This window comes from Poecilia reticulata, chromosome 6 (genome assembly GCF_904066995.2).
Source record: "Poecilia reticulata chromosome 6, P_reticulata-male-v2, whole genome shotgun sequence".
In the NCBI taxonomy this organism is placed as follows: domain Eukaryota; kingdom Metazoa; phylum Chordata; class Actinopteri; order Cyprinodontiformes; family Poeciliidae; genus Poecilia; species Poecilia reticulata.
In genome coordinates, this window is record NC_088835.1 from 14867927 (window position 1) to 14893839 (window position 25913).

Consider the following 25913-nt stretch of genomic DNA (forward strand, 5'->3'; position numbering starts at 1 on the left):
TGCTTTCACACACTTCTTGAGAGCTCAGGTTGTTACTACATTTTAGGTCAACTTGCACAGCTTCAAATTTCCCTTTGCCAAGTAAGAAGACACCCCATCTGCAGTGTCCCTGCTTGTGAATTATTGATAAGATTCATGTGGACGGGATTGTACCAGGGCAAGGAAGAGAAGAGGACGCAGCGAGAAGAAATATTAAATGGCCATTTTGTCGGCCAGCCACTAAGTGATTGCAGTGATTTTGTTCCAGTCCTAACGAGACATTGAATCCGGTCCATTAGGCGCCAACACTTGCAGAGGAAGAGTGTATGCTTGTTAGTGCTGGGAGTTTGACACAGTGACAGCAGGGCTGGTAAAGAGCCCTGGAGATGGAGAACACTCCACAGCTGAGCGGCTATGAGAGCAGCGGGCAAGACAAATGAGGCTGAAGGTCCTTTGCGCGTGACCCTTCAGTCAACTGATGGCTCGGGATCGCTCAAGGAGCAAAGTCAACAGGGACAAGTGCGGTATTTAACCCACAGTGGTAGATTCATTCCCCTCTAACACGAGATATACAGTTGCCCCAACAGCAGAAATAGAAATACACTAAACACTACAAATTGTTATATTTAAAATAGATGTTTAAAATTCAAATGCGTGTCCTAACGTGTCGAAACACCAAAAGTTTTTCAGGACTGCAAAATATATCATTAATATACCCCATATTGTAATATTAATATTGCAAAGGAATATTTGGAATGCAATAACTGTTGGATACTATGTGGCAAATTTAACGAACAGGGTTTTTTTTTTTTTTTTAACCTATAATCACATGCGATAGCTAGCAAGTTTACAGATTGGTGTTCAGTTAGCTTATTATTAATATAGATGATTTGTGATGTTGCATTACCCTGCTGCAGTAGAAGATGGGTACAGAACATAAGGAAAAGGGAATGGTCAGCAACAACAGGCTCAACTGGGAAACAAGAGGCTCAATGTGTGTCAAGAAAATTCTCCATACCATTACATCACCAATGACAACCTGAATCATTGAGACCAGGCAGGATGGCAAATTCTTATGCCAAATTCTGATCCTACAGCCAAACAACTAATGTAGAGAATCAGTCAATGCTTTTCCAATTTGTAATTGTCTACTTTTGTTAGCCTATGCAAACTGTTGACTCAGTTTCCTGTTCTCAGCTTGCAGAACAGGTATCCAGGTGTGGTCTTGTGCTCCTGCAGCCCACCTGCTTCAATATTTGACCTGTTGTCCATTCAGAAAAGATATTTCACATACCTTAGTTGTAACAAGTGGCCATTTAAGGAATAGTTTCATAACTAGAAGTCCAACAGGTGTTCTGGTGAGTGTATGTGTGCACACATTTCATACAATCATCCTAAATAAGTTGATTTAAGTCACTTACATATCCTGAACTACGATGTACTGGTGTGGTACCAGGCCGTCAATCCCGTTGTGTCGTCCCTCCCACCAATCTTCAGACGCTCGTTGGTAAAGCAGCAGAGAGGCGCCCTTCTTGAAGGATAACTCCCTAGAGGAGCGCCCAACGTAGTCGAACTTGGCAATGGCCTCAATCGGCTCGCCCTCTGTCAACAGGAAGAGGATTACACGGGTCAGGCATCTCAAACGTGGCATACATCTTGGAGAGATGACCAAAATCCTCCATGTGGACATTTGCAGAGATTGATACGTGTGTTTTGCTGTAGACAACAAAATTCAAAGTACATTTGGTTAAATGCTAATACACAGCTCTAGCACACTGTGTTCACGAGTGCTGATCTGGTTGGTTATTTCAGCTGTAGTCAATAGTAACCCAACTCCACTGGACCACAACACCAAAAGACCCAGAGGCACTTCAGCAGGATATATATAGAAAGTTTTGTGTGGAGATCTATATGACTATGGGGCATGTCAGACACAGGATGGGTCATTAAACAAGGTTTATAACTGCTCATTTACTGCAGAAGCACAGCTCTGGTTCAGTTGAATAAAATAAAATATTTCTGAACAGTACTAACCACTACATTTGTTACCATCTTTGACTTCACCTGCAAACTCTTAACGTTAAGCTCTAACGTTAGTGTCTTCAGTAGTGTTTTGTATTCAAAGGTTCCCTCCTCTGAGCCCCTATGCAAGCACTCCGGCAACACGTATCTAAAAATAGCAACTTTATTTCTCCCGCACTCCTACCTCTGCTCTCCTCGCAGCACTCTCTCACTTCATGTCAGACAGGGGGTCCCTGGAAAGAAAAAGCCTCAACCTAACACAGATTCCATCTATATATACACTGGGAGAAAGAGAACAGAGTAAATGGCTTAAACTTGACTCACTTGTAAGATGCCATTATGACATGTCTTTTTCTACAAACTTGAGTGGAATTTCCAGATTAGCTTCTGGATGAAAAATGTAACATATGACCGTGGCTTCCCCCTTTTCAATCTCACTTGTTAAAATTCAGCTTCTTTCCTTTTAACCTTTAACTTCCACACCGTCCTTGCACAAGAGGATTGCCAGTATTGACAAGACGGACGTGATGTGGCTCCAGAAAAAGTGACAAGTCAGAATTTACTGTCTGAATTAATTGGGCTGCACCACAGCGGACAAAGCTGTTAATAAAGCTGACAGCAGGCGGCATGATCCACAAAGAGACTTCCCCTCTCCGCCACACTCCTCATGTGTCACTCCTTTCAGTATTCACTTCCATCCTAATCTGATGCACAAATATTAAGATTTTTTTTTTTGCGCTGCAGTGACGTGGCTGAAACTCAAAGTGGAAAACTCAATTGTCAGTGTGGTTAGAGGCCCTTTCACTGACGCTGAATTCTCTTCTGCTTGATTATAAAATCAGAGGTAGCTCTGTAGATAAATATCCACACGCTTGAAAGTGGAGAGCTGAGACCTTTGACGGAGAGGGTTTGAGGATTGTCAGATATCTTCCACAAACCAGTGGAGCGCTGTCTCTGCGTCTTCCTCTGGTGCATTGTTCGTACGACAGAGACAGGGCAGCACAAGCTGTAAGTGGGATGCGTTTACGATCAGGCCAACAGAACAAGGTTCAAATATATTCATAATACATGAAAAAAAAAATTCTGAACCCTTAGTAGTTCTGCGTAGTGGCATCCTGCTGTAAACAGAGAAGTGGGAAAGATGATGAGGTGGAAAACTTAAACTCTGTTCAGAAACATAAATTTTCATTTACACATGTAATCCAATCTGAACTGTAAGCCTGTGGGGGCAGCAGACAACAAGGACATCCTAATGTATTTCTGCAAAGTGATGTATAATCAATGTGCCAGTTAGTTCATCCCTGACCTTGCAATGATTTTTACCGGCAAACAGAACATCAATGCAATGACGGCGACCCAGAGGTGTCATTCTGAAAAATTCCCTTGGTGAAAGCCATGTCACATGAAACATTTACACTTCATTACGTCAGGTTAATCGTTTGCCACACAGGCAGCAATTTAGTCTGTTTATTGTAAAGCTTGTGTTCATCATTTTTAGTGTAAAACCAACAATCTTAATGTTGTAATTTTAAAGTTTGTTGGGTTAACTAGTAATCTGGTAAAAAAACAGAGATTTTGGTCTGTATTGAAATTATAACAATTATAACTTTGCTTCATACAGAGGATCTGGACTCTTGACTCTTGAGCAATGATTGCTTCCTGGAGGCGTGGACTCTGTTGAGGTTTTAAATTTTACCCAATTGCTAACCTTTGCCCATGACGTACGAGGCTATAAAGCTTACCAGAAATTTCCTGTGTTGCAAACTGTGAAAAGTGCTGAGCCAAGTGAGGCGTCTGGTAATGTTGTTGACTGACCCAGCAAAAAAAAATCTACCGGAGGGAATCCAAGTTAATGAGAGAAAGAGTAAATCTCAAGAAAATGGCCATAAAGGTATATGTAGAGACTTTAATTTCATTTTTTAGTTTAGGAGAAAAAGGGACAAACCTTTAATTTGCAATTACCTGAAGCTTAAAGGCCTTAAAGGAAATAACTTAAGCCTTAAAGGAAATAACTTAAAAGCAAAAAAACAAAAACATTTATTAATGTACTGGGCATATGCTCTATGTGTATCAAATTAAGTGTTATATTTATGCCATTACAAATATCAAGAGGCTTTTGCTCAAATTTTTTTTTTTACGATCATTTTAAATAATATAAAAAGTTTAATATATACTGAACTGATACGGTTTATTCAAATAATATTTTTCCATGCAGACAAGAAACAGCCTCAGATTTATTGCTGACATTACACTTTCCTCTGCTGACTCTCAATGTACAACGTTTAGACAGTCAAGTTTGAGAAAAAGTGTTACAAAGTCTAGTCATTACTGCAGATATTGTTCTGAGAAAGAGAAATACAGCGGGATATTTTGGAGGATATAAAGCAGGATGGTATTATGTCACAAAGATGATCATCAGAAGCTCTCATACCTGTCCAGCTAGAGTGCAAAGAACCTATTTAAAGCTGGTTATAAATGTCCAATGTACATTTTATTTTATTTAAAGATATATTCTTGAATATTTTTATTATACGTTATGTACAAAATAAAAATACCTAAACTTTAATTTCTCCCAATGGCTCTTTACGAGGATTTTTATCTCAGCCACTTAAATATACATTGGATGAAGTCATTAAGTCCATCTGTTTGGCCAGATTTAGCACTAGAATGCAGAATTAGCATTACATTTAATATCCTACCAAATACCAAGCAGTCCTTGCAATTTCTATATTGGAAACGTAGATATTGTGACCATGACTGATTCCACTGTAAACTTCTAATACAGTTAAGCCTGAAATTATTCATCCACTTGGCAGAGTGAGTACAACTATAAAAACAACCCATATGCTGCGCAGTGAATAAATGGTCCGCCTCTAAAAATTACACAGAAATGCAGCGGTGACAACTGTTTCACTTGCTCTTTGAAGTGCACCGATAATTTTTCATTGTTTCGAAAAAATATTCTCATCACCTTATCTACAAATTTTAAAAGGAGAAAGAAAAGACGTTGAGTCAGCGTTGTGACTAACGGCTTTAATTCAACATGTTAAAAACAGAAAGCATACCTTCAGGAGGTCTGTTTCCCATTGATTGCAGATAAGGAGTCAAAGGAATTAATGAACTGTAACTCAGGACCTTCTTAGCAAAAAAGGAGTAGGATCAATGCTGTACATTTATGTAAACACTACAGGGAAGTTGAGGCCTGTGGAGAACTTTTAACATAATTTTATGGTATCAAGATGTGTGTATGTTCTATAACATTTTCTCTGCCTTTTCCTTTCTGCAATTTGCTTGACTGTTCAGTTTTTTTCTCCTCAAAGTCCCGTTTTCCCCCCCTACATTTCCTCGTTCTTGGCTTCCGGTTATATGTTAAGCACCTGAAAAGCAAAGGCAAAAATGCAAAGTCCTCCATGAAGATAATACTCCATTTTCTCTGGTGCAGAGAAAGAAGAGACTCACTCCATTTTTTATTTAGATGCTCCAGCATGGTTTCCTTAAATAAATCTCTTCTGGGTAAATATCTTTCACGTACTTGTGTTCTTAGAATAGCTCTGCAGCTGAGTGGAATAACCTGTAAAAGACTTCATAAAAAATCCAACAAGACCCTTCACACTGACAGTTTTTGCACACAATGCATTTGACAAATTAGCATCTGACAAATTAGCATCTATCCAGAAAGAGACCCTTAAGGAACGTCAAAGAGTAGAGAGGATCCAGACCACTATGGGTTTTATAATGTAGGAATGTGGAGATGTCCTGTGGTCCCACAGAAGAAGCAGAAAAATTACAATATAAATAGATGTCCATCACTCTGAGCCCAGTACTCTAGCCATTCAAGATTAATGTATTTAAAGGGCCTGAAAGGGAGGATTAACCAGCCAGAGCTCACGAGAGCTGAGGTTAACCCTGAAAATACCACAACAGGGAGGAAAGATCTGGACTAAGGATATGAACATACAGCTCGCTAAAATCATACTCTTTTCTCTTTTTCATGTAAATTTGTGTGGCAGTCGTCAAACAGAATTACTGTGTTCAATGGATTATGAGTTTTAAAGAAGACAACACTATATAAAGACAGACTTTGGCAGACTATTTTGCTTATGCACAAATAATGGGTTTTATTGTCACCCACCGTCCTCACTGGTGTGCGTCTCTGTCCCTCCCTCATTGTCCACCTCTTCCAGTGCCCCGTGCTCGCTGTAGGGACTCTCACTGTGGGCAAAAAGAAACAACAACATACAAACCATGAGCCACCGCAGAGGTCAAAGCTCTTCTCCAAACACGTTTCTTTCCTTGTGTTATTCTACATCTTTACGAATAAATGTTTCCCCTTCAAAAGTTTCCAGAGTAACTTTGCAAGTGCAACGATGGCTAATTAAACACAGAAGCCGTTTCAGCAACTATCGTTATCACATTTCTTTGAAAGTCTCATAATCTCCATCAGTGGTTGGACCTTTTCTTAAAAGCTCTTCTTTTGGCACCGGGCTGTGAGTGCTGGCAGTAATGCCCCACGCCCCTCTCTCCACAGATTACCTCTGCCAGGAACTAAGAGTCCCCTCCACCTCCTCTCCAGCAAGAAAGGGCGGCGAAGCTGCCAAGACGACAAATCTCCCAAGGGCTTGGTAGGCACTACCGTGGGACATGGCAGTTCTGAGACGGGTGATTAGTTCTAGTCAGGGATAAATCCCTGTCAGCCTCAACAGAGGCAGATAAAGACAGGAAGAAACAAGATATAAGCTCTGCTTACAGATGTGGGTCTGGAAAGGAGCCCTAATAAGTGTGACCTGTCTGACTGCAGCTTGTGCTGCGTTTTGGACTAATCATTGCTGTTTTACCCCAGCAATTTAAGTGATTGCTTCGGTCTGTCTCGTTTATAGAGAAGTCCGTGGGGAGTCACCGTTGATGAAGGTGCTACCTTGTCATGTTCTACAGCCTCAGCTAACTGGTGTGCATAATTACACGTATGAACCGCACAGGCAGCTGAAGTATTGCGAGCATACCTATGTGTTTAGACGGACCTCTCGTGTTTAGTCAAAGCCTGTGCCCTGTTGACAATAACAAAGCAGAAATGAGAAAACCACCACCACCTGTCAGACTCCTTTGGGAACTCAGTGCAGCTGCATGCAGTGACTTCATTGGGATGTTTTTGCACCTTTGCCTTTGATGATACATAAGCCATGACTCGAGCTACAGACGGTTGCGACAAGAAATCCTGGTAGTTACACTTTAACTTGGATTTAAAAACAGAGATGCAACCGTGCATTCAATATTTGCTATTATACTGAGCATGTAGTGCTTTGCCAAAGCGTTGTACTACTTGTACCTTTTCATGTTTTATTTAATAGACCAAAACAAAATTAGTGCATAATTATCAAATGAAAGCAAAACTATGCAGGGTTTTCAAGATTTTTCGCAAAAAAAAAAAACCCAGAAAGGAAAAAGTTGGTGTTCATTTGTATTCAACCCCCCACTGGGTCAATCCAATGTGGAATCACCTTTTGGTGCAATTACAGCTGCAAGCAATTTGGAGTATGTTTCTCTGCTTTGCACATCTGGAGATGGACATTTCCCCCCCCCTTTCTTTCTTGCCTGAGAGCTCAAGCTCACCCAGACTAGATGGAGAGGAAGAGCAACAAGTGAGGTCTGGAGTTGGACTGCACCATTTCAATAGATGACAACTGTTTGCTCAAAATCATGTCATTGTTGCTCTGGCTGTATTAGAACCTGATCAGCAAAAAGGTTTTGGACCCTTTTCAACTCTCATACAGTCCTAATAGAGGGTTAGATGATGCAACTGTTGTACTGCTCAAGATACTTTTAAAAAACCTTCTTAGTAATTGGGTTCAAGCAAGACTTATTTGTTTGGATAAATTGTAGCAATTGGTTCTTCTAGTAGCTACACACAACAAAGTGTGTTGTTAGCATTCATAAAGTAACCTAAGTAACCTAAACATGACCTGTGGAGTTCTGCAGCTCCTCCAGAGAAACTACAGGCCTTTTGACAGCTCCTTTGGTTAGTGCTCTTCTTGCCTGGTCTGTCAGTTTAGGTGAATGGCATTGTTTTGGAGGGTCCGTAGATGTGCCTTTCTGTTTTTATTTTCAGATGGATTGATCATGGTTCTCTGTAAGATGTTCAAACCCTTGTAGATTGTTTTATAAGCTAACTTGCTTTAACTTAATTCCTCAAACATCTGCTGTGTCCCTTGGTCTTCATGGTGCTGCTAGTTTTTTAATGATCTCTAACAATCTCTGAACAGCAGGATTTTAGACCAGGGGTGGGCAACTCCAGGCCTCGAGGGCCCGTCTCCTGAAACTTTTGGATGTGTCTAAACTTCAACACACCTGAGTCAAATAATGAGGTCGTTAGCAGGACTCTGGAGAACCTGACTGCACTTAGGAGGTGATTCAGCTGTTGGATTCAAGTGTGTTGGACCAGGGAGACATCTAAGAGTTGCAGGACACCGGCCTTCGAGGACCAGGATTGCCCACCCCTGATTTAGACCGACTTGAAATAACATTAAATTACAGATGTTCTCTATTTACTAGTTAGTTGACATTTAAGAGCAAAAAGTTGAACTGGTTTCTATTTCGGAGAACCAGAGTAAAGAGAGCTAGATATAAATTCACCCCACAGTTTTCAAGATTCAATTGAATAAAAAATACATGGAAACCATATATCTTTTACCTACTACTTGTTTGTTTATCAAGTAAAACCCCAGAAAAACAAATTTAAGTTTTCACGTTGTAAAGTTTAAAATTTAATGAGGTGCTAATACTTTTACAAAGTACTATAGGACATTCTTTATGTTCCCTACCAGTAGTCGCCGCCGGCCATGCACTTCTCGTAGATGGGCCCCTCCAGTTCTTTGGCATCAGGGAAAATGGTCTCATGGTGGATGATGATGGTCTTGATGATCTCATTCACATGAGCCTGGCAGGAGACCTGGTCTTGGGTGTCTGGAGTCGGCATTAGTGTGGGACCAAAACATATGGCCAGGTTGTACGGGTCCATCATGTTCTCATCGCTGTACTGGGACAGACTGGAAGGAGACGCAAGGAATTGAAAAAAATGTTTTCCAAAGAAACGTCCCTGTAGCAAAAAACTTCAAACAAACCTCGATAAACAGAGGACAAGCTTTGAGATCTAGGATTAATTTAACTAAGTGTGCAGACTCACTGGTTGAGAAAGGCAAAGAGGTAACGCATCACAATGAGAACCGATCTGGGAATGGTTAGGAGGATCTTTCGGATGTATAACGCTCTCTCATACAAGTTGTCTATTCCTAAAACAGAAAAACAGAGACACACAATTAATGAAAACACCTTCATCTCAGTCTAGGGAGTGAACTTGGGGGGCTTATCCCTACACATTCCTTGCAATGGCAGATTCGTCGAGGTTATTTCTTTCCATGTGGGGTTTACTTTTGGGTCAATAATTGTTTTAATGTTCTGTCAAAGTACTGTGTTGAAATATATTTGACAAAGTAGAAGTTACATACCTTGGGGATGAACAAACGTGATAACATTGTGAAACATGGAGCATGCATGTTTTTTAAGGTCTACATCTGTATATCTGAAATGTGGCACCTCCGTGTTAATGACATCCAACTCCTCATATTTCACAGGAAAAGGAAGGAGTGCAGGAAGTTTAAACTGTTCACTGACGACAGCCAGGATGACAAACCGTTTCTCCTGCGCCACATGAAAACAGCACAGTTGAGGGTTGAGAACAACCCAGAAAGAGAGGAACAACTCTGCAGTAAACTTTACAAACATACCTTTATTTAAAGACCAAACACTGAAACTTTTTCTGCCAGAGCACTTCTGAGACAAGCGAGACAAAGCCGGCACTTGTGTCTTCCATCGGCATATCATTTGTTTCACCTGAGGCAGCCTGCATGTTTCACTTGGAGAGGCTGAGGCTGTGCCAGCCTGCTAAAAATAGCCGCGTCATCCTCCAGCCTCTCTGTGTCATCTGGGATTTGGGCTTCTGGAATATTTGTGATGCGTTTCATTTTTCATGAATACCTAACTAGGTCTCTGTGTGGTTCTCCAGACGACAGAAGATAATAGTTAGAGGTCTACTTCGACGTAGGCCTCGTCACTGGGACAAATACATCTCAAGCAGAGTACCTCTGGACAAAACATCCTGGCTGAAGATTACAAATCCATCACAAGCAGCATTTGGTGATGAAAAAAACAGAGCAGGTAAATGGAAAATCTCGTCAGATGTGAGCCTCTCGAAATGGGAAAAGTTATTTTACTACAGAGTCTGTTGGGCCTGCAGTTCAGACTGCAATCACTGGAGAGTAAACAGGGAATCCCCCATCACTCATCCAGAATAACTACATGATGGCAGAACCAGGAAAACATCCAACACTTCATCATCTTCATTTCACCACACAAATACTCAAAAGATTTAAAAGCTTGAAAACACAGAGTGCACATGATTGTCCCTCAACACAATCCCCACAAGGCACCACAGCAAGCGTGAGCACATGATTTTGTGGGAATTCAATTGTTCTCCGGGAGAAACAAAGCTCCCCACATGTGAAGCATGGAAAAACGAGCCATAATATCGCTCAGAGTGACTCTAAAATTATATTCATGTCTGGCATAGCCACGGGTATCAACGAAGGCTAAATACACTTTTACCTCACATTTCTTGGCACCAAAAGCAGAAATGGTGTTGAAATTTAACCAACACAACCCATAACCCTTAATATGATGATGGGTGTTTAAAGATACAGTTATCAAGCTACAAGTGGCATGAGGCTAACTTCAGGAAAGTTCATTGATTAATTAAGAAAGCACTATCAGCTTCTTATCTATGAAGACTACAGTCAGGGAAGAATAGTTTAAAAGTTGTTTGTTCATTGTTCATATTAGCAGAAAAGCGCTATATGAATCCAGTCCAAGTGAAATGGCAAACAAGTATAATATTCTGCAAAATGGGGTTTTCAATTTATTTTGCTGATATCTTTGTATCAAAATTAAAATAAATAAATAAATTTGATACAAAATATTTTCCAAAGTAAAAATCATTGTTACTGTATATTATTTCATTGGGAGTATTTTTTTTTAAACATGGAAATAGTAATATTTTTCTCAATGCGAAGTAAAGTAAATGAATCTACTCGTTTAAAGATAAATCTAAATTTTCTAGTTATGGAAAAAATATCGCAAATGAGAAGCTTTTTCCACATAAGGTCAGGTTGCTTTGGACAGTTTTGTTTCCTTTATAATTTAAGATGCAATTTGAAAACAGTTTTTTTATCCTGAGAGAATCATCTTTTACAGCTGGTAAGGAAGAGAAAAACTTGTGGAATCCCTATCCAACATCCACAATATTTTTATTAAAAAAAAAAGATGTAAAAAAAAAAAAAAACATCACAGAAGCAATACGGATGCAAAATGTGAACCTACTGATGCATGACAGCAGGTCGTTAAATCTCTCTTTGGGGAAAAGAGGGTTCTCCAGACCACGGAAGTAGAGCTTGAGAACACCAGCCACCGAATTGATGTCATGATTATCCTCATCATCTGTAAGAGGGTCGTTTCCTAAAACGCAATAACAGAAACATCAGCAGGGCAGCACATCATAACACAAATATATAGTCTTGGCAATATTTGTGTGTGGCAATTAGGACAATATATTTGTTCAAATGCTTTGTTTGGTGGCTGTTAAATTTAGAGTGTCATAAATTCAGACTCTGCAGTTCAATAACGCGTTCGGTCTAAAGGATCAGAGTCTAACTGCAGTAGCTGGCCACACCTGACACGGATCATAGCGGCCAAGTTTTGGGACATTTTTAATGACAGACAAGAGAGGGAAGTGGACAAATATTTATTTATGGAAAAAAAAATAAAAAATATAAAATATATATATATATATATATATAGTTAGGATTTTGCTTTAAATAATCAGAGAATCTCACATGTATTCAAAGAAAATGGATAAAATGTAATTCATGATAATTCAGTAGCTGAAGTTGTTCACCTCTCTCAAAAGAGTTCTTGATGTCGTTGACCTCCAGCTGGGATCCAGACACACGAAAGATCCCTTGATGCTGGAGGCCTTCAGAGCCAAAGACATAAAAAGGCAAAGTTAGAACAGACTTAGTTTCTAAGTCGACCTTAATGAACATACAACACAGACACACACACACACACACACACGCCCACACACGCCCACACACACACACACACACACACACACACACACACACACACACACACACACACACACACACACACACACACACACACACACAAAAAAACCCTCTCGACTAAAACGGTTTTCTTAGCTGGTCGTAAAAAGCACAACCTCCTCGCTAAGCCCCTTCACTTTGCTAATTAAAGACAGTAATGAGTCGAGGAGACTGCAATCATGTTTTCCTCAAGTGTCTTCCAGCTGGGATTAGGATTTAATGAGGGGAGAGGTCAAGAGTCGAGAGAAAGCAAAAATTAGTTTGCCGTTTGCATCCTTTCAAATTCCTTCGTCACAAACTAGGCATCTCCAAAAGCTTTAACTCAAAACTCTGAGAGCTGGTACTAATCTTAATTAAAGACTTTTATATTAGCCCCTTGTTCACAGCTCCCATAAGCTGAAAGCTTCACAGTATATCTGGGAGGCCGAGTGAAAACTGCAGAAAACAAGAGTGAATCTGTATTTTCCCAGAACTGTGACTTGAAGTGGATTTTAAAAAGCCACATCATCTGCTCGAATGCTGAGTGTCATTCAGCGCTACCATTAGAGAATCAATAGCAGATCAGATGAGTGACTCACCATATAGATTTATGTAGCGAATACAACTTTCAACCACTCTGGGGATAGCTTGTCCAGAATCCTTCGGGAGAAGAGTAAACAAATCATCAGGGTTTTATTTTTTTTTCTAAAAGTCCAGTAAACATGTTCTTTAAGTCACATGAATACATGTTAGAGGCATACCAATGTGTAGCAATAACATAAATATCAATAAAAGATATGGGAACCTGATGTCTAGCATTATCTGTACATTTCAATTAATTAAATTAACAGACAAAAACCAAATACAAACGTAGAGTTTTTTTTTTTTTTTTTTACTTATTCTTATGTATCTTCCAGTTGACTCATGATATTGGTAGGGCTCTAACAGGTAGTGGTCTACACAAGGGTAGAAGGGTCTACCATTGTGTAAGTATGCAACACACAAGGTCAGAAAAGTTTGGGCAGAAAGGGAAAGCCGATTTCTGAGAACCTGAAAACAGACTGAGTTGATGTCATCAATTTGTTTATTCATGCCCACTTTCATAAATGGCCAACTGTCACGGAAACAGAGGTGCAGACTGCGCTTTTGAAAGGCCGGTATAATTTCAGATGTTTAATATTTGTATGGAAAATATATTTACATTTAATTTGTAAAACTCTAGACGTGAAATTTTCACAATTAAGATTTTTGATCTTCTTGATTACGAGGTAAAATAAGATGTTTACCTTAAAATTAGGGATACTTTTCCTTCTCTTTCAATGCTAATTGGTACTAAAGAAGGAAAATGTTGACTGGATGATACCAAGCTTCCTTCCTTATAAGTTTGTTTTCTGTACTTATATTTATTTTACTTGTAAACAATTTGAGAATGTGGTGGATTCCAAGTTAAGATATTGCATTAAAAGCCATGGTAAGGATGTTTTGAGGTGCTATTTGTTAAGAGTATATCTAAAGAACTACACAATATGGCAGCCAGGGAAGGACTAAAAGTCAAAACCCAGCAGTTTCATAGATGTAGACATGGATTGCCTTTCGTTCTGATTTTGTGATACAATGACGGTCACAGACTCTGAATCCTTTATAATCATACAGTGGATTTGTTTACAGCCCTCAGGGGTACACAGTGGGTCCAAACAGAACAACCATGCCAATATTGATTACACTAATTTCAGTTGAGTTGATGCACTGACCAGGATGCAGCTGCACTCTGTAGCAGCATGCCTTTTTTTGACATGTGAAAGTGGGATCACTGACGAAATGTCGATGTGGGTGTGTGTCAGATTATCTTTCGGAGGAGAAAGTCTTCAACTCAGTCTGTCGAAAGGTTTTATTTAGAAGAATACATAATGAAATATCCATTATGCTAAAGGAATGAGCAAAGGCAAGAAGCACAAGCTTCCGAAACCGCTTCGGAGTCTACCTGATGTCGAGTATGTGAGTTCCTGCGTCCGCGGCTAAAGAGGAGAATCAGTAGAGGCAAAGAAGAAACCAGAAGTAAAGAGAAAAAAAGAAAGACCCAGGTTAGAACCGCACCAGCTGCCCACCTAAACTTATAGCATAATAGCACCGTCACTCCACCCTGTGCTGTTATCAAACCTACAAAGACTTTGTGATCTGAAAAGGACCAGGCAGTGTTGGGCATGGACCCACTAGCCAGAGGCAACGGGGGGATTGGAGGAGAGAGGCAGCCCACCTTATCGGCCTGGCATCTGCCCCCACACCCCCCGACTGCCATTTACCCTGCTGTTTCCACTGGCTGAGGGGAGAAAATCTCTGCCAGAGCGGCTCAGACGTGCCAGCTCAGCAGGAAGCCCGGGGAGCTGACGGACACAAATATTTAGCCCACCAACTGCTGCTGCTGCTTCCCTCCTGCGACCCTTCAAATCTATCAATGCCACCCTGCATCCCAGAGGCAGAGCGCCAGAGCTCAATGACTCATGCTGACGGCTTCCAGAATCCATCTTAGCAGAAATCTGTTGTTGGTTAACAATAAATCAAAGCCGAGATGCTTCGGGGGAGCCCACCAAAACGGTCAGAAAGCCAGAGTGGAAAATAAAGCAATGGAAAGAATAGGCGGAGAACAAAAGCCACCCAGCAGATGTTAAATCTGTACCTTGATAAATGACTCCAAATTTCCGTTAAATAGTTTAACATTGAAACAAGAGCGGGGTCTAGGCCGCCGGGGGCCTGTGAGGGTTTTGTACAGCCCATTGGGATGTCTACTGTAGAATACAAAGAATGCATTAGAATAAACAAACAACTCAGTTCATTTCAAAAGGCTTGCACATGGTGTACTGCTTCTTCAAACCGTTTCATGTCCGCCGAAACCTTGAAGTTTAAGCTAAATAATCTTTAAATCCCTTTTACTGCACATAACAGACAAGAGGTTAATGAAAACCTCTTACAACTATTCACTTTTTTTCCCGCAAGATATCTCAGGCCACTGAAATGTCAGAGCTGCTGGGAGCATCGCATGTGTCAGCATCCATCTCATGACAGACTCTGCTGGGAACAGCCTCTGCTGCGCTGTGAGGACGTGTGTGTTGGTGTGAGAGGCATCGTGCAGTTTGGCTTCTCGCCACCTGAAGCATCCCAGGTCCTCATGTTTTCAGCTCTGCTTCCTATTCACAGCAACAAAACTGCAAGGGCCAGGAAAACTCTTAAATGTCAGACCAAAAGATGAAATCTGAAGATTTTTTAAATTTTTTATTTGGTCTTATGGTTGTTGCTATAAAAGGTTTTCTTGGACAAGAATGTTGAGCTGGAAGTTCTGTCCACTTGCAGACACATTTAAGTTCTTACCGACACCTCGTGCCACGCTTTGGTCAAAATACAAGGTCCCCACACAGCTCTCTTCACCAGTTTCAAGCTACAGAAAATGTAACAGGATTCAAACCTGAGGCTGGTGGATTTGATTTTAAGGGGGGGAAATGCCACAATCTACTAACTAAATAAATATTTGAAATGAATATATCAAAACAAATAAAGTAATTTAAAATATTACTTTACATTCCAGTGCCAAAATGGGAGGAATGTGCTGTAAGTTGTGCCTTACATGATTGAAAATTGGATTTTAAATGCAGTAAGGCAACAATTGCCTGCAAAGGTTTCCTTCTCGTACTACTTCTGTTTGTAAGACCCTTATGAAGAGCTGGTCTTTGAGGGGAGATGCACTTTAACCGTTGCTGCTGCTGTTTTAAATACGATCCGTTAATTCCACATTTGTAAACGTCGGCTCTAAAATGACTGTCAATTCCCCAACAATCGAGAATTGAACTGCAGAATTTCATCATCCTTGCACTGAAGCTGTGAAAAGCCTCACAAGCGTTTGAAAGCGTTGGTTCTGAAGACTCCACCTACTTTCAACATGAACAGTAGCAGATGTGTTTGCATGTGGCAGTGTTTGCGTGTGTGTGTGCGTGTGTGTGTTTTACCTTGTGGTCATGTAGTCAGCTCGATGGCCTGCAGCAAAAGGAGAGACGAAAAAATAACAGAGAAGATGTATAAAGTTGGAGTTGGTGCACATGCCAGGACCTGTCTCGGGTGTCCCGGCGGTGAAATGTGCACACGGTTAGTGAAGCGTTTGAAGCCTGCCATCTGTCTACTACCGTTGGCCCCTTGAACAGCTAAAATAAATCCTCAACACAGGACCATGTTTGCTTTTATGCTCTCACGTGCTCGCAGTCGACACAAAAAGCTACATTGCAAGTTTAATGGATTAAAGAGCCAGGGCATGCGGACATTTGGTTTGACTAGTAAAATAAGATTAGAAGGAAAACATCTACCTTAACATTAATGATCAGAAGATGCTTAAATTTTATGAGCAGCATAAAACCTGCTGCTGTGTTTGAGTGACTCATGCTGTCCTTCAGCTCCGTGACAACAGGATGATGAAGTAGCATGTGTCAGAAACAGCAGGCTATTTTCTTCGTTGCTCAGTCACGGCTTTGCTGCTCATTAAGTGGGCAATTTTACAGAGACCACCAGGAGTGAAGGTCACCACAGGCACCGACAGTTACTGACTGAGATCCCACCAAAGGGGAACAATGAGAGCCCGACTCAGTGAGCGCTGGCCGTCTAGTACACGGCAGTCTTAAGTGGGGAGCAAAGTCAGTAAGTCGGATAACGCAAATTGAAAATCCCTGTCAGTTGTGGCTTGAATGACCAAAACCCAGATTTCTATCAGCACATTCTTCAAGAATAAGTGGGGGGGAGTAAAATAAAGGAGTTTGCAAGAGAAAAGACTAAAATTAGGACAACTTAAAGTTTGGTGGAGAATTTCATGTAATAGATCAACGAAAAGTAAAGCATGATTGTCAAGTGGAAGGAGGAAGATAAAAATCTGAAAAGTGCGGGCTTCATTATTTACTTTCAGTCCCTCTGACTAAACATTTTATTGTACTTAGTCTAATTGGTTTACGCCTCCACCCACTTTGTGCAAGCAGAAACTTAGATTTTTTTTTCCAATTGTTCTTTGAAAAAATAGCTCAAGTTGAGTCAAATTTGAGGCAGAATCACTTTTCAAGTCGTGTCAAGTCTTTTGGTTGAATTTTGGTTTAGTTTGACTGAGCCAGTCTAACACATGGATATGCTTTGATCTAAAGCCTTTTCATCATAACTCTTTATAATGAAAAGGTCAGTCTGTTAGAGTCTGGCAGTATTTTTTTTTTTTTAGGATTGTTTTGTGTTTAGCTCCATTCATGTTACCATCTACACTGGCTAGCTTCCATGTTGCTGTTGAAAAAAAGAAGCCTCATATCATGATGCTGCCACCATCACAGTGGGGGTGCCTATATGCAGCGTCAGACTTCTACCACACTACATTTTGCCCAAAAGGTGACATTTTATGGCTTCAGCTGACCAGTGCAGCTTCCTTACAGGTTTGCTTTGTCCTGTCTGGGTCGGGTCCTGGCTCTCAGCAGCTCCTCTAGAATTACTGTAGACTTCTTGGCTGCTTCTGATGAGGGGGTCAGCCATGTCTTGGTAGATTCATCTTTAGATAATGGTTTTAAAATTGTTCTGTGAGATTTAGTCTTTTGTAGACTAAAGCAGCTTTAAACCTCCCCACAACTACAACCTTGAGGTATCCCCCTGTTTTTCTTTGGTTCTCACAAACCTATGAGAGCTTTGCTAATCAGCTGTATTTGCACTGAGATTTTATTATACACTGTTAGATACTATGTCCTAATTAGGTTATTTTTAAATGGAACTATGTGGATTTTATTTGGGGGTATCATAGAAAAGGAGGCTGAATATATGAACACAATGCACTTTTTCCTTCTTCAACATTCACACTTTTGTTGGTCTATCAAATAAAACCCTAATGAAATGATCTAAATTTTGTGTCTCTGAAAAGATTTAAAGCTTTCATGGGAGAGACTGGAGGAAGCACAATAACGGGGCACGAATGAGCACAGGGGAGGGCAAAAAAAGGACTTTGACCGTACCATCACCGAGTGTCCTCTTCAGCAAGTCGTGTTTGGCCTGCAGTTTGGAGATGAGATTACTGCCCTCCAGAAACTCGCGGAATTTCTGTGGAGAATCGAGAGTAATTACACGGCCGCCCCGAGTGCCAGCCGGAGAGCCAGCTCTCAAGACAGCAATCAATGATAAGGCAGCCAAGGGCAAAGGACATCCTAAAAGCCTTTTTAGAGCTTTTATCAGAACATGTCCATCTTCCAGCCAGTCCAAGATAGCAGTTTGCTTTCACATTATAGAGATGTTTAGGAAGAGTAAGACCTCTGCCAAAGATAATCAATTTCTAAGTAAAAAAAATAAGCACATTTAAGAGAAAGTAAGAGCTTTGACGTGAGGTCAATTTTGCTATAACCTCTCTGACATGCATTTTAATTTCTTTTCAAAATGAGACACACATCAAATATTCATGTTTTCTTTCTGCCGCTCACCATGAAGTAGAACTGCTCCGTTTCCTGCTGGTTGGCTCTTCTCTTAGCGATGCTGGGTTTGCTCAGGAACGTCTCGGACACGGTGGACTTGACCGATTCTGTGGAGCGGCTGTGGTGGAAGCACTCGGACACATCGTAGTCTTCAATGGTCACCATATCCTGGATGGTGGTCAAAGTGGCCTCTGATGTCTTTTTCACCTGCCGATCAGAAGAGGAAGCTGTGATCAAAGGACAAAAAAGAAACCAGCTTAAAAGCCCGATATCGCCTCTTCATCATCACAATGTCGCCATACCCCCATCGCACTTTACTCCTACTCTCTCCAAAACACTCTCCATCTCATGACACTAAAAAATTCAGCTGCTTTCTGACAAGATGTACAATCTTTAAAAAAAACCGCAGGCTGCTGAACACGACTGCCAGCCAAAGCAATCAGCTTGCATGCACTCAGAGGGGCTGGAGGTGAGCGGTGCTGGCTGGAGATGGTACATCCACTTGCAGCCTTCAGAGATTCATTTCCATAACTGCCTCTAGCCTGTCAACGCTGCTTCTCCTGAAGCATATAAAAATATCAGGGTTTTGGCCAAGCATACCCTTCTCCATTCACTACAAAACATGTTTAAGTTATCCAAGAGCTGCAGGCCATGACTGGCTCCATCATGTGGCGACATAAGATTATGGGACAAGCAAATAAAGAGTGAAAGTGCATCCGTAAATGCCCTGCAAATAGCAAATGTTTGATAACCAAAAGAGTGCGTGAGAAAAAGAGAGACCGCAATCAGAACAATAAAGCAGTAATTTGTAGAAATACAACCACAATTTTTTAATAATGCTTTAATTATTCTACCTTAAAAAAAAGTTCAAAACCATACTCTGACTGATTATATATATATATACAAATAACAAGAGAATGAGTCATTGATGCGGAAAAGCTGCAGAGGAAAAGAGGCCCGGAAGGTGCAGGAACAAAAACAACTACCTCTCTGGAAAACTCCAGGAAAATACTTCTTTGACCGCTTGACAGGCAGATATCCTGTCGGGAAACAGAGGGTTGTGACCATCTTAGTTCTGTTTGCTGCACAGATTGAAGGGACCCTGATAACAAAAAGACGACTTCCTTCCAAGTTCCTCTTAATGATCCCAGTCACCTTTAACACAAAAGAGAGAATCCCCGTTTTTCAGGTGCTGCTAACCAGGTCTGACCTCGATGATATTTAAAGGACAAGGTAGACTGGGGATGTAAATAGTTAGACTTCATCCAGACAAAACAATTACAGCTTGTTTCTTCACAAGCTATTTGACCTTTAAGTCTGTCTGTGAGAAGAACCCCCCAACCCCACCTGAAAATAAAAGGCTGTCTTTTCTTCCTGTGATGGATTACAGTGCTGAAACGTGTTTTCAAGCACACAGTGTGGATGTAGTCTGTGTTATCCAACATGTCATTCGGGTGAAACAAACTACAGGTTGGAACATGAGTAATGACAGAAAAACGAAATAAGATAGCAGACTCCAAACTCCTAAAAAGTTGACTTGAAAAGAATCAAAAGAAGTGATTGTGATATAGCATTGTGATATTCAGTCACTAGTTACACACCGAGTGTGTTTGGGATCCCTTGCTCACCGGCAAGTCCCATCCCGGGTGGCCCCTTCCTTCAGAGGAGAGAGGCCCAGCTGTCATTATGAAAACAGAAGCCATGCATGCAAGAGAATGTCTCCCAGTGAAAAAGCTGTTGAGTTTATTCATTATTCAGTGGACGAATAGTTATCGATGTTCACTGCTGGGCTCAGTTACCACACAGCTCACGGAGACACGCTGACTATATGCCCACCAAGCCCTGCAGCTGTACAACAGCCTGACACAAAGCCCCATGCGTGGAGTCAAGTTTATTTTTCTGTGCTAAGCTATGTCCAAAAACTCACTATCAACATTTCAGCTTCCGTATTATTAGTGTGGTTTATTCCAAAACTTCATTCTGGGAGCCAAAAATAACTTTTGCGCTGTCAAAACCTGAAATACTTCCAGTTGTGACGTTTTAAATAAATGTGACTCTCCAGGTCAGAAGGAACCCATCAGCATCTATCAACACATCTCTGCAGCCAGACTGCAGTCCGATAGCTTTCAACAGACCCTGCGGTGAGTGTGTAATCTGCTCATCATCAAGCTATGAACACAGGCAGACACCAGCTTTGATGTGTCTCCCTGAAATTTATCTGGATGAAAAATAAACACTCCCTTCAGAAGAGATGGTATGAGATTACCAGAAGTTGGTGTGAAAAATCATAGGAACAACATCTCTGTTGGCTTGTGTTCTGCGTTGAGGACACCAGGCACCAGAGCAACATTAGTGTGAAATTTGGGCCACACTAAGGTAAATGAAATGTAAATTGGAAGATTTTTTAATCTAAAAATTTGACAAAGCAAAAAAAGGTGGACTAGGGGGCAGAAAACAAAACTGTCCCTGTAGGAAAAGGTTGATTGCGATTTTAACAGTGAGCTCCTCCCAGCTGAGTTGAAATTCAGGGTCAGACTTCCCATTTTGCACTCCACCCACCAGTGAATTATTCAGCATGATTTCTTTCACCAGCTCAAAAGTGCTTTGAGGATGCAGCTGCACTTCTACAAAACTCTGCCCTGTAGCTTTTCCTGTCCAAATAACGACAGACTCTCTCTTTTAGGTTTGACAGTGGAGTGCGCAGGTCGCCGCCGTGCTTTGAGAGTTCATTTTTCAAGGATGAATCTGGCACACCATGCCCAGGAAGAGAGGCCATCTGGTGATCCGTACATGGGGCTGCAGTGCCCTCAGATTCTGACCCACCAGGACATCCGCAGGCAGACAAGGACACGAAGCAAACCGGAGCTTGTCAGCTTCCACACACTCAAATGTACAAACTGGGTTGAGGTGGGGGCTGGCGGGAGGTGTTGCATGTGCTCAGAAATCCTGCAAACACTGCAACTTTAACTGGGCTGACACTGAGCATTTTCTCTTTCAATTATGGGCAAATAACATAAAGAAGATACAGAAACTGAGTGCAGTGTATCATGGTGGCAGTAAATGACATTTAATTTGGGGAGTGAACAAATGACATTTCCTGTAATTTCAGGGGCAAAGTTTTTTTTTTATGCAGAAGAGTCACAACATTACTCTGCTAAGCTGGTCACTGCCTGTGGCGACATGCTATGTACAACTTTGTCCTTCCTCTTCATGTTAAACATAAGTGTCACACCACAACTATCAAAACTCAAAGGCTATACAAAGCTTTTTTTTTTTTTTTTGCACTTTGATTTTGTTGTTACTGTGCAGAACTTGCTGCAGGCAACGAGCGAGACCAGGTAGACTTTAAGTACGACAAAGACAGGCGCAGAACAGAAGGTGCAATTTGAGATACGCAGCTAAATGCAGACCTAATAAGTCAATATGGTTTGAAAGTGTCAGGACCACTGAAGATCTGAGTGTTGACTCCAAATATGAAACAGCGAAAGATGTTATGGAAGTTGACCCACGTGTTCCTGCTTCCTCTGTGTACGAGAAAAAGTAAAGGGGCACAAACACAGAAAAATGGAGGGCAATAACAGACGCCTGAAAAAGGAGAAGCCGGTCAGGCATAATGCAGCAGTCAGGCGGATATGTGTGAGCGCACAGTGTGAAGAAGAAGAAGGAGCAGTCACGGCCTCCGTTCTTTTGGCTCAGCAGCATATGTCGAGTTGCTTTCTCACACAGACGCAACAGAAAATAAAAGCACTGTGGTGAATTCTTGCAGCAAAAAAGGAAAAGGACTTTAAAACTATCTTTAATATATGAAATAGATGAACATACGTAAAATGTAAGTATGAGCTTGTGGGTTTTATGTATATGCGACAAACACTTAAACCTGAATCTTCAGAGCTATTATTTTCTCCTCCAACCTGGTTGGCGTCAGACAAACTTTCTTTAGCAGCTTTAATTCTCTGAAGCTCTCAGCCTCTTTTATCCAAGTCAACAGAAGTCAAGTCAAAGAAAGGGGATGTATTCATAACGCCCCCATACATTTCTGGATTATTTATTTAAAATGCAGGGCGCCGTCTTACCTCTTCATTCTCAATCTTCAGAGTGGCCAGTCGAGACTGCAACTGCTGGAACCTGAGAATGAGCTCCCCATTGACTGGCGGTTGTGCTGTGATATGGCACACCTGGAAGAGAAAACCCGTCTTTATGTAGTAATAAATCTTTTCCACATTCTTCTTTAATTACAGAGCAAACCTCAGCGAACTGAAAGGCAGACAGCCACAGTAGAAGAGCTACCAAACAGACATGATATCAGCAAAGTGGCATCCGGGCAATTAAACTCCAAACACATGTTGAGCTACTTAAAGTCCAGGGGAAGGAATAATGCTTGATTTGCGAAATTTAGTGCCCTATAAAACGTGATGCTGCAGCCTGTTCACAATAATAAAAAAAACAACTGCATTGTAACACCTACTATTAAAACCTCATTTCATTATGTTTGAGATTGTTTCTCATGAGCTTAGAGTTTAGATCAGGCCTAAAAAATCCAACCGGGCCCTGAGCTCATAGGCATTGTGCCTGATCCAACCAGACTAATTAACTCTAATTAGAGTCTGAAGTAAACCAGACTGATACCAGTTTAAAGTCCTCCCAGATCTCTGATTTTGCACGCTGCTGGTTATTAGTTATTGTCCCGTTTTTAGCTTTTGTTTAACATGTTCCAGCTCCGTTGCGTCGTGTAGCTGAAGGTTGAGTCAAGTGAAAATCTTCTGGAATATGCGATTGATGGGAGCGGGAAAAAATCTGCTCTATGTGCGCATTAGTTGTGCAGTGTGCTGGGCTTGTTACAGTAACTTTTGCACTTTTCTTTCCTTAACAGGGAATAAGTAAATTAGCTCAACTTTATATTGTGCATTCTTGTTTAGTTTTTTTCTAAGCTGTATATTGTAGGCTTATTAAAAATGCACCACAAAAGCTCATTGACTATTAACCATTTAATTTTGGCCCAATCTGCCTTGAATTACAGATTCGATCTAAACTCTCCATCAGCTACAACAAAAATTAACTGTAAAACTGCCACCTCTCATCAATATGTTAGTTAAACATACTTCGTCCCCCATGTGAGACTGGAACTCAAATTTGGCAGGTGGGCAGAAGGCTGTCGGATACATCTCCATAAACCTCTGTCGGTCACTCCGTGGGTCCAGACTGTCCACTGCATTTTCAATGATATCTAAACCCTCGTGGCGTGACGTTTCCAGGTTGTACTCTGCCGAGAGGTAGGTCCGCAGGGCCCGGTTCAAACTTGCATGATATCCCAAGTCGCAGCACTAGACGGAATAAAACAGAAGAGAAATATTAGATGAGCAATTTCCAGCAAAAGCAAGAACGTTTAAAAGGACATATAAGAAATAAAACATGATTTCTCAGAAATTGTGATGCATGAAAAGAAAAAAGTATCTTCATAAAATGAGTAATTTGTTTGTATATTTTGTAATGGCTTGTAAAATTAGGATTTTCCATACACAGCTGACTTGCAACTTTAAAATTCAAATAGAGAGCATCAGTAAACAAACACAGAAAACAGCAGATAGGAGAGCTTTAAAATGGGACTAGGTTATAAAACAGTATCTCAATTTAAAACTTCTCGGTTTTCAATCCATCATCTGCAACTGAAGACTTGAGAAATCCATAGTTCAGGTTGGAAATTATTAGCTGTGAACTTCACATGTCTTGCCTTAGTAGAAGAGCAACAAAAAACTAATTCTTGCAAGAAAGAAAGCCACCAGATGCGCTGTTTGCAGTTTATCACAAGCCATGGAGGGGTCATGAAGGTGAACTGGTCAGAAAAGACCAAAATATAATGTTTTTTTTTTTTTTGGCCCAAAATGCAAAAGACTCTGTGTGCCAGAAAACTAACTGAAAGCATCAAGCTGCAGGAAGCTTTTCTGTAGCAGGACAAGGACATTTGTCAGAGTTGAAAGGAGGCCAGATGGAACTAAATGCTGCAATACTGGAAGGAAACCAGATAAAAGACGTACCTTCCAGCAGAACAATAATATTTAAGCATATGCCTTGAGCTACAATGGAGTGGCTTTGATCAAAGCACCTGTTGTGTGTTAGAATGGCCAAAAATGCAAGTTTAATTGAGAACCTGTAGCAAAGTTTGAAAAAAAACAAATAAAAATCTCAAGAGAAATAGCCTGAAATACTTGATATTTGCAGCTCAAGGGACTGAGTTGCCCCAAAAACAAGTCCAGTATTTTTCACAAGCCTTTCAAGAGACATTCACTGTTAATTTCTTTTCCCATTTTTTCTTTGAACAGATGATAATCCAATGGGAATGCTTAGTTTAACACAAGGTACACGATGAATGAAAAATTCCAGTTTGAACTTTAAAAAGAGAGACATTTTCATATTTTTTAAGCCAAGAGTGTTACCCATCATGAACGTTATGTTCAGGGTGGTGATTCCTAACACAATGAACTTAATCTTATTCTGTGACACATGACTCAAACACTCATATTCACACATTTCAGTGCCTGTTCTGAAATCACTAAGAAACAGAGTTTCTAGGGAAAAAAATTGACTCTTTCAATCTTTTCCACAATTTTCAGAGTTTCCTGTTGGACTGAGGGACAAAGTGAGAGATGGAGAGGCAGACAGAATAATGGATGGAAAGGACGGATGACAATGACGCATTGAATTAAATCCGTAAACAAAACATTAATCATATCCAGACATGGAAAACATTTACATCAAATTCTACAGTTTTCTAGGGTTTTCAGTCAAGATGCAGGGATGTTTCTGCTCCACCTGCTTTAAAGCAGACGTTGTTTTTGACCATGAAAAGTCTCTCCATTAATTTAGAAATATGTGCAACCCTGCATACACTGCCCCTGCAGAGTGCATCCTACATAATATCACTCAACCACACACAGATACACACACACACCCTGGTGAGATGTGAAGGCCTGTGAGCAAAGCAGGGAGAGGGGTAATTTCAGCACACAGCATGCTGCCTGAGAAGAAGCTGCATGTCTCTCCATCCTTTAGTCTTGTTCGGAATATAAAAACCTAAAGTCTCGCTAAAAACCCGACCTTTCTCTGCTTTTGTAGAAAAAAAAAAACAAAAAAAAAAAACTGGGAAATTATTGCAGCAGTTCTGCGTCTCTAAGCTAAAACGGGAGGAATGCAGGTGAGTCGGATCGTAAATAAGTCATGGACACAGCAAAAGGATCCAGCTAGAAAGTCTGCTTATACAGCAATGAAA

At 40.8% G+C, this 25913-nt stretch overlaps 1 protein-coding gene across 4 annotated transcripts in view; it reads right to left on the reverse strand.

The window, feature by feature from the left end:
- srgap1a (SLIT-ROBO Rho GTPase activating protein 1a) overlaps positions 1-25913 on the reverse strand; it is an 82941-nt gene that overhangs the window by 8840 nt on the left and 48188 nt on the right. For 3 of the 4 annotated variants that reach the window (XM_008411652.3, XM_081608022.1, XM_008411655.3), the window contains exons 7-19: positions 23749-23970; positions 22723-22824; positions 18659-18856; positions 18200-18284; positions 16187-16214; positions 14866-14974; positions 12791-12851; positions 12002-12079; positions 11428-11562; positions 9179-9284; positions 8817-9041; positions 6134-6213; positions 1401-1581 (exon numbers count right to left, since the gene is read on the reverse strand). In XM_008411652.3, coding sequence (XP_008409874.2) covers positions 1401-1581; positions 6134-6213; positions 8817-9041; positions 9179-9284; positions 11428-11562; positions 12002-12079; positions 12791-12851; positions 14866-14974; positions 16187-16214; positions 18200-18284; positions 18659-18856; positions 22723-22824; positions 23749-23970 — 1610 coding nt within the window. Of the gene's footprint in view, positions 1-1400; positions 1582-6133; positions 6214-8816; positions 9042-9178; positions 9285-11427; positions 11563-12001; positions 12080-12790; positions 12852-14172; positions 14207-14865; positions 14975-16186; positions 16215-18199; positions 18285-18658; positions 18857-22722; positions 22825-23748; positions 23971-25913 lie in introns of all 4 variants that reach the window. The other variant, XM_008411653.3, reaches the window with a different exon arrangement.